The sequence below is a fragment of the Microtus ochrogaster genome (assembly GCF_000317375.1).
Source record: "Microtus ochrogaster isolate Prairie Vole_2 chromosome 14 unlocalized genomic scaffold, MicOch1.0 chr14_random_1, whole genome shotgun sequence".
Taxonomy (NCBI): domain Eukaryota; kingdom Metazoa; phylum Chordata; class Mammalia; order Rodentia; family Cricetidae; genus Microtus; species Microtus ochrogaster.
This window is the reverse complement of record NW_004949096.1, coordinates 36,022,259-36,035,274: the sequence shown is the minus strand read 5'-3', so window position 1 is coordinate 36,035,274 and position 13,016 is coordinate 36,022,259. Positions and strand designations below refer to the sequence as shown.

Genomic DNA, 13,016 nt, shown 5'->3' with positions numbered 1-13,016 from the left:
TCTCTCTCTCTCTCTGTGTGTGTGTGTGTGTGTGTGTGTGTGTGTGTGTGTGTGTGTATGTGTGTGTGTGGTGTGTGTGTATCTTGGGCAGATTAATGAAAGGCACTCACTCAAACAGCCTGATTCAGTCAGACATGCACCAGAAGTTAAGAGCTAGCTCAGTGCTAGCATCTAGCCTTGGCAAACCCTGTGCTATTTCACTCTGACTTGCCTATTGCCCCACCTTTGACTCCTGACCACCCCATAGGGGAGAACAGAATTGAAAGAGGTTATATAAGATGCATAAACTACAACCTGTACTCCTGAAGACCAGGAACTGAAAGTCATCTCAAAGTCTTCCATTTGCAAGTGACAATGGGCTAGTTTAACTTACGCATTTTACAGCTTGTTTGTGCTGAAAGTAATGATGTAGCCACAGTAACTAAAGCAGTCATTGCCTAGCCCACCTTTGTTGACTGTGCACGGAGGGAATCCTGAAATGTCTTGATCCACTCAGCCCTTTGGGTAGAGGGTGGCTGGGTGGAAGATGGGGCAGATGGTTTCCCCTGGCAACCTTTCACGAGAGCCAGCTTCTGTGATCAAGGCAGACTTCATTCCCACAACCTCATGATCAGACAAACCGCCTTTTACCTCTAGCCAGATGTCTTTTGTTGGGGCCACAGGCTGCAGAGATATACAGAATTCCCTTGCAGCACGCAGACAAACGGCCTGACTTAGAAGGACCCTGGACGACTATGCGGTGACCAGACCCCAGAGCAAGGGCACATGCTGATGCTAGTCTCTGACTGGATAAACAGACCCAACGGACTTCTGCATTTCTGCATTTCTCCGTGCCTAGCCTCATACCTCCTAAAAGCAGGTGTTATTCAACCCGCAGCACAAAGGAGTGTCACCTGCCCTCAGCCCCAGCCACTCAGGAGGAAGTGCCCTGCCCTCCCACACTGCTTTCCAGACTTTTCCAGATTGTAGAGCCATCTCCCTAGGTGCCAGTCCTGTCCTTATCTAGAGTGAGTACATGAAGCTTGGATGGAAGAGAGTCAGAGAGAACTAGAGAAAATCTCAGTGAGGCCTGTGAGGCTGGATCATCCAGGGGACTTCTGGAACCTCTTTTGTTCCCCTCTGAGAAAGGGAACTCTCCAAGCCTGGGGACATCCATGTATCTCTGGCTTCTCTCATACCTGTGTCAGCCATCTGAGAAAACCAGGCTAGCCTGTGACCTCTCCATTTCTAGTTCAACTAGTCAGAAAAGTTCCTACACTTGGGGATCTAAAAATAAAAATGTCAGTATCATAATGCAGCTAGTATGTTCACCCATTAATAACCTAAAAACATCTCTTAGTGGTTACAGTCTCTTTTTTCCTGTGGCTAGGGATTGAATCCAGGGCCTTGCAGCGGCTAGACAAGTGACCTCTACCACTTAGCTACATCTCCAACCCTTGATCTTCTGAGACAGGGTCTCATGGTGTAGTTTAGGCTGGCCTTGTGCTTGCTAGTTTCCTCCCTCTACCTCTCCAGCGCCAGCCTTGGAGACCTGTACTGTCTGTCACTCCCGGATGGTTGCTTACTGTTTTATAACATAAAAGATATTCCAATAGCAAAGCCATTGAGAAGAATAGACACTCAGAAGAAAGGGTAGCCATTCTAATGCTAATACTAAATAATGTGAGTTCTTCCATTGGTGAGTTCCTTTGCTTTCCCGCGCCTCAGTTATCCCGTTCTTCACCCATAGCTCTGTTACTGGAGTTAACCAAGTTAATATTTGTCAAGGTGCTTAAGACAATGCCCAGGTGTATTACAATGTTTATTAAATAAAAAAATGAAAATTGTACTTAAGAAATGAAACAAAGTAAGCCAGAGGCAATGGCAACGCTGAGATTGGAGCCCTAGCCTGCAGCTTTGGAAGATAAAAGAGATATTTTTGCCACCCTCTTTGTCCCCTTTCTGGGTATCTGTAGCCCCAATGTTCCTGCTCCAATACTCTCTGTCTCCTCCCTGCAGGTCTTTGGAGGCCTGGTATGGATTCTGATCGCCTCCTCCCTGGTGCCCATTCCCCTCATCCAGGGCTGGGTGATGTTCGTGTCTGTATTCTGCTTCGTGGCCACTACTTCCCTGATGGTCATGTACGTATTTGGTACTCACAGCGGTGAGACTTCCTGGATCACACTGGTGAGTGATGGCCCAGGGAATTTGTGTCGGGGGAGGGAGGTGGTGCTGGACCCTCATCTCTGGAAGACTACTTTTCCAACCCTGAGTGAGGCTTCCCTGGAAACATTTTCCAGCACAACCCAAAGCTGAGCTGTCCTGACCTCGGTTTAGACTCTTCCTAGCAGTAACCGACTCCTGCACTGAGGAAGTCGGAAAAGAGGGCAGGATCCGCGTGTTTGCTGCAGATTCTCATGGGGCGCTCTGATTTCTTATCTGCGCTTGCCTTTTCACACATAGCTGGCATCCCGTCCCCACCCACCCACAGGCACCTGATAGCTGTCAGCTACTCCCACCATCCAGGGGGCTGTCACCTCCCTGGGGAGCAGAGTCCTAGAGCCTGGGCCTAAGCTGATGGCTCCCTAGTGACCGGACTGTGCTTTCTGCCTGCCTCCCTGGCGACCACCATCTAAGCATGCCTTCTAGATGACTCGGGTGCCAAAATGGCCTGTGTTCTTTCTTTTGTACTAAGTTCTGCTTTGAGGAGCTGGAAACAGGCCTCAGATAAATATAAGGGGGACTTGCTTATTATTAATTAAATGAGGGTTCAGGCCACTTGGCTAGATCTCTACTTCTCCACAGCCTTTCTACTTGAACTTTTGAAATCACTTCAACCATACTGAACTTTGTTTTAGTTCCTTTTCGCTTTGAAATATTTCAGGAGCCAAGATAAATAACTAAGACCGACACAACAAAATGGGAACAAGGGAAATGGCCCAGGCTTCTCTTTCCCCAGACTGGACAAAGAGCCCACATGCAAGCCAGGACTTTAACCATGTGTGGTTGATCCTGGGGTCCAGAACCAGTTTCTATCTGTGACCCTGTATTTGTGATGTTTCTTGTTGCTATATCTCACAGTTTGTGGGTACAGTCATATTGATGGGGAAGGGTTAGCTGCAGAAGTGAGGTGCTAATCACATTGGTCAGTAATCAGAGAGCAGGAGGGCGACTGCTTGTGTGTGGCCAGCTTTCTCTTCCGTATTCAGCCTGGGACCCCAGCCTATGGGATGGTACCGCTCGTATTCAGGGTGAGTCATCCACGCTCAGTTCAGCCTCTGTGGAAACACCCTACAGAACACACCCGGAGGTGTCTCAGAGAAGATTCTAATCTTGTGTCAAATTAATAATAAGAGTAACCAGCATACACCCCAGACTCCCTTGGTAGTACCTCAGGGTCAACAGCATCTTCTTCCACTAAAAGACTCACTGTGGAACCTGCCCAAGGAAAAGAAGCTCAGCTCAGTAGCCGTCAAATCCTGAGAGAAGCTGGTGGACTTAGGGGCTATGGTGTGGTTCGAAGAGAGTCTGGAACAAAGATGGAAGCAGGGAATTCAAGGTCTATGCCTCCATGTCTGGAGTGGAGCGTCTCTTTCCTCTCATCTCTGACAAAGCCCTTCTCACCCTCAGGATGCAGCCTACCACTGTGTGGCGGCCCTGTTTTACCTCAGTGCCTCAGTTCTGGAAGCCTTGGCCACCATCACAATGTACGATGGTTTCACCTACAAGCAGTACCATGAAAACATCTCAGCAGTGGTAAGTTCCCTGCAACCCTGCGCCAGCAGTGCCCAAAACAAGCAGCTCTCCTTGCCTGCTGCAGATGCGCTAGGTGGAGCGCTACCCAGCCCACGCCTCTCTTGAATGAAGTTGAACCTGCCCCTCATTTGTGAAGCAGTGAAGCCCCTACGAAGGGCAGGGATGGGCCGCGACTCCCTTAGTTGTTTTCTCAGGGCTGCACAGCCCACGGTTCAGTAGGCACAGGGGCTCCTGATAGACTGGCTGTGTATGGGCAGATATGATCGCATTTGACCCTCACAATAGTCCTGGGGGACCAGTGTCATTGTCACACCCATCTCACAGAGGGAGAGGCAGCCTGGACTCTTTCTCAAGATTGGCAAGTGTCAAAGTCGGGGTCTTGGCCACCGTGCGTGCTTTCAGTACCAGTTTCAGGCTGTGAGTCTGGTCACTTGGGTCTTGTGACCTCCTCGAGTGTTGTCCACAGAAGCAGAGTCAACACAAGGAACACTGAGGCCAGGGTGGGTTTCTTTTTCATTGACTAGATCCGTATGGCAAGGAATAAGAGATTGAATTGTTTTAGAAAGATGTTTTGTTTTGAGGAAGATGTTTTTCTGAGTGGTACCCTTGGAGGAATGTATTTGGTGCTTTTACTCAGAGTCCTTAATATAAAACTTATTTCTAACTATGAGTGACATTAAAAATGAGTTAGAAATAGTGCTTCTCAGGTCTCTAGAAACTGACTTGTGATTCATGCAAACTCCAAAGTGGAATGAGCTAACAAGATGCCTGAACCTGTCATTTGCTGGAAAATGGGAAGGAGGCTGATCGCAGTCTACAGGGATGTGTTGGACAGCATGGTTCTTCCTGAATCTAGAGGGGTTGGGGGAGGGGGGTTCTCAGAGCATCATTCTTAGAGGATACCATCCCACCCAAGAGAAACTGCATGCTCCCCTTAAGCGGCTTTCATGAACCTGGCCACCTCAAGGTCCCCGTCACTACCCTCTCTAGCTGTCCTACATCACAGAACACTTTCCAACATGGAGTCCAAACAGCAGCATAGCCAGGCAGCATTGTGCCTTCTTCCCTGAGGTTGGTGATCCATCCTCTCTGCCTTGGTCTATAATCTTGCTTCATCTGCCTGTCGGAGGAGCACCTCACCCCTTCCTAACTTGCAAGCCTTCTGAGTTCACTGACATCAAGGCATTTGATAACAACTCCCCTAAAATTCTTCAGGGCAATAGTAGTGTGATGTAGACTAGACGTGGCTGGAGTCAGTCCATGATGGGAAAACCTAGGTGGGCTGAATTTAAATCCCTGCCCACTGAACAGGTTGAAAGCTGCCTGTCTTTTGCACCTCACCTTCCCCACTTCTCTCTCTGACTTTAAAGCAGCGTTCATCCAGACAAGTGCACAGGTTCAGGCAGGTGTATCAGTGAATTATTAGAAGATGAATCTTCCCATAATTAAGAAATAGGATGCATGGGGCTAGAGAGAGGGCTCAGCAGTTGAGAAAGAGTACCGCTCTTACAGAGGTCCATCCCCAGCATGCACATCTAGTGTGTCACAGCCGCCTATGACCCAGGGCCTGGAGGATCCAGCACTGGCTTCTGGCTCTCATGGGCACTCACTCACAAGCACATACCCACTTCCAGAAACACAGATACTTTATTTTTAATAAAATGTGCTTTAAAGAACTGGGATACAGGCCTTGAGGTGTGTGTCAGCGTAGACCATTTGTCTGGAATGTGCAAGGCCTTAGCGTCCATCTCCAGCACTACTAGTGTGAGTGTGTGTGTGTGTGTGTGTGAGAGAGAGAGAGAGAGAGAGACAGAGACAGAGAGAGAGACAGAGACTCACTGACCTTATCACCATCTCCTCTGTTACTAGCCTATTTCCAGCACTCAGTTCAGTTTTGCCTGCCACTTGAAGTGGAATTGTGCAAGGTTCAGTCTTTTATGCCTGACTTCTCTCTCCCAAGCTCATGTGTGTGAAAGTCACTGTGGGGTTGGGTGTAGATGCAGAGTGCTTATTATGTTATTGTGTCGTATTCCATGGTACACCTTTCACGACAAAGCTCCACTCCAAAGCAGATTCTGTCCCCATAGTTTCTTTTTTGTTTGTTTGTTTGTTTGTTTTTGATTTTTCGAGACAGGGTTTCTCCATAGCTTTTTGGTTCCTGTCCTGGAACTAGCTCTTGTAGACCAGGCTGGCCTCGAACTCACAGAGATCCACCTGCCTCTGCCTCCCAAGTGCTGGGATTAAAGGCGTGCACCACCACCGCCTGGCCCCATGTTTTCTTATTGGACATGATAGACATGCACATGCCTGGCCATTTTGTGCCAGAATCAAAACTCAGGATGTTCTCCTTTGGTGGGTGCACTTGGCTAGATAATAAGGTGTCGTGAGAACCAAATTCAAAGTAGAGCTACTTCTGTTCACAGTTCACAGTATCCTCTGGATTGGTACCCAGGGAGGAGGCAGCATTCTTCTTCAGGAATTAACAGCTGACCTTGGAGCCTCCCTCACACCAGCCTGTATCCCCTCTCTGGTCCTAATTAAGGACCCATTTTGGCTCAGCTTCTTCACCGGAAAACTTTCTGGGGTTAACAGAAGTGAACACAGGAGAACTAGAGATTTTCTTTACATAGATCTCACTACGATGGGCAATCATGGCAGAAGTCCACAGAGAAGGGTTTCTGAAGGTCCAAATGTGTCTCAGCACGTCCCGTACTCTAAATATCCACCGTGTGCCATTCCTTAATCTCATTTTCAGACCAAGTCTTCACTCACTGCCCCTTCCAGAACTTCTGAAGTGCTTCTGCCAGGGGTTCTCATTGGGCCTGATGTCCCACCTGAGGGGGACAGGTGACTTGGGTAGTTAGGAGTTCCCAGATAAGTTCGCAGATATTTGTCACTAGCTAACTCGGGTTACACATCGCCTCCGGTCAGTGAGGGTGGAGCGTTCACTCATGCTTGAGCGCCGGGGCTGCTGTTTATGAGCATTTCCAAGACTCACGGAAGCGTGGCCACCCTGAATGTTGTGCCTGAGCTGGAAACTTTTGACCCCTTCCCCAAGGTCACAAAACCAGGTGCAAATATTGGATTTGCAGGTAGGTGAGCCTTTAGGGAGGTCAGCCACTCAGAATATGGGAGCACACGGAACCCAGGTAGGCACAAGTCACAGGTGTCAGTCCAAGGCCTATGTTCCCACTGCCAATGTGACAGGCTGAATCGCTTCAACAACTCCTCACATGTGCCACTTCCTGTTGATAGAAGCTAGGTACCCCGCCCTGTCTTGCCCCGCCACTGCCACCACCACCGCCAAGCACATGCACTCACAGACACATGCGCCTTGCTCTCCGCTTACCATGAAGCCTGGTTTCCTCAATTGTACCTGGGAAGTGAAGAATTCAGGATTAAGATGAAGGGTCCGAAAGATGGAAAGACAACCCAGGAGTTAAGAGAAGCTGCTTGTGTAATTGTGAGGTCCAGAGTTCAGATCCCAGGACCCATATTCCAAGCTGGGTATCCTTCAAATGCTACAAAACTCTGGCATTCAGTGGACCGCTAGCTCTCTGTAGCTGTCTGACAGCTGGTCTGAAAACTGCAATCTCCAGGTTCACAGAGAGACCCTGCCTCAAAGGTAAAAGGTGGAGAATCTTACAGTGGAGAACACCTGACATCCTCCTATGGCCTACATATGTACCACGCACACATGTGCACACACACAAGACTCACACACAAACATACACAGTCGCACACAAACACACATTTTTAATTAAAGATCTGCAAGCCCAGCACTCAGGAGGCAGAGGCAGGCAGTTAGAGCCATGTGACAGCCCTCACAGCCCTAAGTCCGTCCATAGTTGTCTTCCCCCCTCCCCCACGCCACGCCACCGACCTCACATTAATGACCTTCCCTCTGTCCCTCTGGTTTCAGGTGTTCGCCTACGTGGTCACTCTGCTCTACGTGATCCATGCCGTGTTTTCCTTAATCAGATGGAAGTCTTCATAGGACAGCAGATCGGGAGCTGGAAACCCAGATGTCATTCACTGATCATCCCAACTCCCCATTAACTTCCTAGAGCCCAGACACCGTGGTGGAGACAAGAAAACAAGCCAAAAAAACAAACAAAACAAAAACAAAAGGAAGCCATGTTCTGTTTCTCTTGGGTGTCATGTTTACCTTCTGTCAAGGGTTTAGGGCTTGCTATGTTTAACCTCCAGCTGAGGGAGGAAGGAGCTGTCTTGCCAGGGTGGGAACTGGGAACCTTGATCTGAAGAAATGACGATTTTCCCCTTGACCCTTGGAGCATAAGAATTGCCTCCTGGAATTTTCCACAGGCTCTGGAGAGCATTTGTCTCCAGGCACATCTTAGGCTTTGGGCACAGTCTGAGTGTTGCAGGGATGGAAATTCTCTGTTGAGACCCAACAGAGGTCTCCAGATGCTCACGGTGGAAGATGAGACCCTTCGAAATACTCCATTAAATGCCTTTCTATCTCACGCTTCAAGAGTACAGGGATGACAGGGGTTGTTTTTCATTCTCTGGAATCAGGGACACCTTCCAGTCAACTTTTTCCCTACAGAATCCTTTGACTTCACCTGTGTCTCCAGGGACAGTTGTGCATTCTAGTCTAGCATGACTCGCTGAGGGCCACACAGTGTCTGCCCGGATAGTGGTTCCCTTGTAGGGAGATCCCAGGAGCTCCACCTTTTTCTTTGAAGACACGGTAGTCTGCTCAATTAGAATTTTCTCAAGCCCTGAGAAAACTAGCTACAGGCATTTCTTCCCTCTCTTTGTAAAGCCGGTCTAAAATGCTCCATATGGGTATCTGTGGTCTCTTGATGTGTTCGGGCACGTCTTCAGACCACTCCCTGGGGGAAGAAAGGGACCAGACTGCAGAGTGAAGGGATAGATAATGACCATTGGTGGCTGCCATATTCCAGGTTTAGGACACTGGACCTAAAAGGAGGAAGTATTTATCATTAGGAAGGACTGGAAAAATCTGGAAAGTCAGGTTCCCCACTAGGAGATCTCACCTTGACCCCATTATGACAGTGTAGAGATGGAGCCCCAGATAGAGGGCTCTCCTGCCAGTCTCCAGGAGAGCCAATATTCTAGCCTCAATCAGAAGGTATAACTAGCTAACGTCTTGTTCTCCAACAAAGTAGGAGATGAGCGCTACAATTAAATTGGATTTAGGAATGTTTCTACCTTGGTTGTGATGATGGAACCCAGGGCCTGTGCATGCTGGGTAAACACTCTACAGCTAAGTCACACACTCCGCCTCAAATTGGGTCTTAATGGCACATCCAGGAGGACTTTTGTTATCCCAGCATCACTGGTACCCAAATCTGCCATTCGCCTACTTAACACAGCCAAAATTTCATAGTAAACCACAAGTAAAAGACTAGGTTGGGGATTTGTTTTTAAAATTTTAAATACAAACTAAGAGATGATATGAAGTTCATTGAAATGTTTAACAAAATCTGAAACTGTGTTGACTGGGAAAGTCTTATATTTTCAACAAAACTGTACTGTAACATTATACTAACCAGCAGCTCAACATGAATGAGGATCACGTTTTCACAGGAGGGTGGGAAGGAGAAAGGGAGCAAAGAAGAAAGGAGGAAGGAAGGGAGGAAGGGAGGGAAGAAGGAAGGAAGGGCAACTAAGATGGATTTCCCAAGAGTTTCTCAATGTTTCAGATTTTTAATCATTAAAAGAAACTTTCATACAATCGTCCTCTCTCTCTTTTTATCGGAAATTGTTGTAACCATAGAAACCTGGATTAAAGAACTTGAGGATGGTTCTAACATAATTCATGCTTTCTATCCTGGGTCTGTAAATCTTTGCAGTTTCTTAATCTTTTATTTATTCTTTGACAGTTTCACACACATATACAATGTATCTTCATCACATCCACCCCCAACGCCTCCCTTCCACTCCGAACACATGCCCCGCCCATCTTCATGCCCCTGCCCTCTTAGCACACTGAATCCAGTTCATGCTGCCTGGTGGAATGCTGACTGATCTTGGTGGCTGGCTCTTGTTCAGGTCTTAGCTGCAGTGAGTTCGTGAGCGCTAAACCCATCCTCTGCCTCTAAGAGCTTTTCTGTCATCTTCTGTTCCCTGAGCCTTGGGGTGGGGGTGTTGACAGAGATGTCCCATTTAGGGCTAAGCATTCAGCAGTCTCTTATTCTTGGCACTTCGACCAGCTGAGAGTTCCTGCATTAACATGACGCCTACTTCTGAAATTTACAAGTTTCTTTCCCATTGGAATCACAATGCCATGTTGGAACCCTGAAGAAACGGGGTGAGCATGTTTTCACCTCCCCCAGATCCACTCCCCCATCGCTTACTCTTCCTGCTCTCTGCCTTCTCCTCTCTCCTTCCAGGGCCCAGGGTTTGCAGGTACAAGGGTCTGCTGAGAGCAACCATACCTCCTGGGCTCTGCCCTTCGGGGAATCCACCATACCCAAGAGGAGCAGTGTGGAGAAGCTACTGGGAAGAGCCAACCAGATGCTAGCTACACCAGACAGGTAGCAGCCAAGCTCCCGTGTGTGGCTCCATTCTCTTTTCAAATGAAGGCTGTCTAGCCGACAAAGACTCACTACTACACAGTACACAACACATTTGTTATGGGATCTTGGAGAAGAGGAAACCTCTTTTGAGGCAATACTTTGGTGTTATCCTAACCAAGGGCAAGAAAACATTCTTGCTTGGCCTTAGGTCAGGTATTAAGAACACCCCAGTTCTCACCTGAATAGCCAGCCATCTTGCTGGTCATCTTTTGAACTATTACCTGGAGAGAGGCAGCCCTGAAAGCACCTTTCATATATATACAGTCTCCTGTTACCCTCCTGGTAGCCACAGGTGATGGCCTCTATATTATTCCATAGGTGAGGACCCTGAGACCCACACAGTGGTGAAACAAGAATCTGTGACTAGTCCTGCTGGTCCTGGGTCCCGAGCTTGACTCCTCTCCTAGGCCACAAAGACACCAAAGACCTGTGTCTCCCCCCCCCCCTTTTTGGTTTTTCAAGACAGGCTTTCTCTGTATGACAGCCCTAGTTGTCCTGGAACTCGCTCTGTAAACCAAGTTGGCCTCGAACTCACAGAGATCTGCCTGCCTCTGCCTCCCGAGTGCTGGGATCAAAGGTGTGTGTCACCACCACCCACACAAAGCCCTGTCCTTATGCAGGAAAGTGACAGTGAGATCTCATGGCCAGGACGGTGGTGAGCAGAGGACGGTAGTGGGGAATGAAGTTGGACGTTAGGGACAATGCCAGACCACCAGTAGGCCCCAAAACAAGGGACATAAATGGACATAGGTCATGGACTCAACCAGCTCAAAACAACTTAGTTACTGTGAGCTGCTACACCATCCCTGTGCCAGCTTTGGTGTCTCCAAGGTCCACAGTCCGTGGACGCTGCAAAGGAGATGAAGAACTGGTAATTCTTAAAGCTGAAACCTAGGGGCTGTGGCTGTAACTCAGCTGGTAGAGTGCTTGCCTAGCCTGCTTGAAGCCCTGAGCTCGTCCCTTCATCAGCACCACGTAAACGATGGGTGGTGGCACACTCCTGCGAGCCTAGCACCAGAGACAGAGGCAGGACATCAGAGGTTCATAGTCATCCTTGGTGACAGAGCGAGTTTAAGGCCAGCCTGGGATACTTGAGGCCCTGTCGCTAACGGAAAAAAAAAACAAAAACGAAAACAAAAACAAAAAAGCTAATTGGATGAGGGACATGGATTTGTGGGTAAAAGCTCTTGCTAAAACAGCCTGGCAACCTGAGTTCCTTTCCTGGAACACATGTAAAAAAGGCAGAAGCAGTGGTCCACGTCTGCAATCTCAGCACACCTATGGGAAGATGGGAGGAAGAGGAGGAAGAGACAGGAGCAGAGGGCCAGCAAGACTGGAGTTCACAGTGCAGCAGCAGAAACAGCAAGGAACTCTGCCTCGGTAAGGTGGAAGGCGAGAAGAATCTCCCACATGTGTGTGCTTGCATGTGCACATCTCTCTCTCTCTTTCTCTTTCTCTCTCTCTCTCTCTCTCTCTCTCTCTCACACACACACACACACACACACACACACACACACACACAAATACAAGTAAATTTTAAAAACATTTCATTATCACAAAGAACAAACAGAATCTCCTCCATGGTCCTAAGGAAAGATTAAGAAGCAGTCAACTGGCAGAAGAGACCAAGCCAGAGTCCCCACTGGGATATCCACCAAGTGTGGGCCCAGCTGAAAGAGGGGCCACTGCTCTCCACCTCACGTGCGCGCGAGTCCATGGAACAGCTGGGCTGAGGGCTCACTGCTCAGGCCTCCTCCTTCCCGGTCAGCTCCCATGAGCTCACAGGAACATTCAGTGTTTGGCAGATGCCAAAAGGATCCACAAATATGACTGCATGCGTGAGCAGGGCCCAGCTCTGGGCAGCTGCAGCCAGCTCATCTTCATGCAGCCTGTTGCCAGCGTCTCGGGAAATGACAGAGAGGAGTCCCTGTGGTGGCTGTGTCCAAACAGACAAGGGCTTCTGGAAATTTGGGGAAGCCATGTGGAACCCTCTGGCATGGGTTGGACCTGACAGTGAGGCTGTGAGTTAATACACTCCCTCCTCTCTTGCCTTCTGTAGCCCCGGAGACAACTCCATGGGGCTGGCGACTAGGAATGTCCAGTATGGAAGAGGGTGGACATGGGGCCAGGCCCTTAGCAAAAGGCAACATGTGCCAAATCTATCCAGGACGCTGGCACTCTTGCCTGTGACTTCTCTGTCTTTGTCTCTCTTTCTGATGATCCCCTAGGAAGGGCAGGGTGTGTGGGAGGGGCTTCATCACATACAGTCCTTTCCCCCCGGAGGCCAGCCTCTGACTTCACATTCTGCACACAGTAGGTCCAATCAGACAAGCCTGTGAGAGACCACTTCCTAGGAGCTGAGCCTGGTAAAGGCATCTGCGTGGGCACCCCTCAGGAATCGGCCTGGATTTGCACAGCAGCCCCAATAGAGGATGGAAGTTTTCCCCGCACGGGCATTAAAGAGACAGCAAAGGGTTTGTGCTGCCAGCCGTGGGCTGGAGCAAGCACGCCTTTGGGGCTCCACAAGGGCCTTTTGTTCCCAGAATCAATTGGGGCCACTATGGGGTCACAATAGAGGCCTTTCAAAGAGACAAAGCGCCTCTGGCCTGGCTAAGTGTCCCTGCACACGTGGGCATCTGCCCAGAACATTAAAAATAACACAATTTGAAAAAACAGATTTAAAGTGTACAATCTAGTGGCCTTTGTTCTGTG

General features: G+C 48.9%; 1 protein-coding gene across 1 annotated transcript in view; it reads left to right on the top strand.

Moving 5' to 3' along the window:
• Positions 1–9,460, top strand: part of Mal (mal, T cell differentiation protein) — a 25,563-nt gene extending 16,103 nt beyond the window's left edge. The window contains exons 2-4 of the mRNA XM_005364442.3: positions 1,999–2,166; positions 3,610–3,735; positions 7,658–9,460. Coding sequence (XP_005364499.1) covers positions 1,999–2,166; positions 3,610–3,735; positions 7,658–7,732 — 369 coding nt within the window. The 3' untranslated portion in view covers positions 7,733–9,460. The remainder of the gene's footprint in view (positions 1–1,998; positions 2,167–3,609; positions 3,736–7,657) is intronic.
• Positions 9,461–13,016: the final 3,556 nt, after the last annotated feature.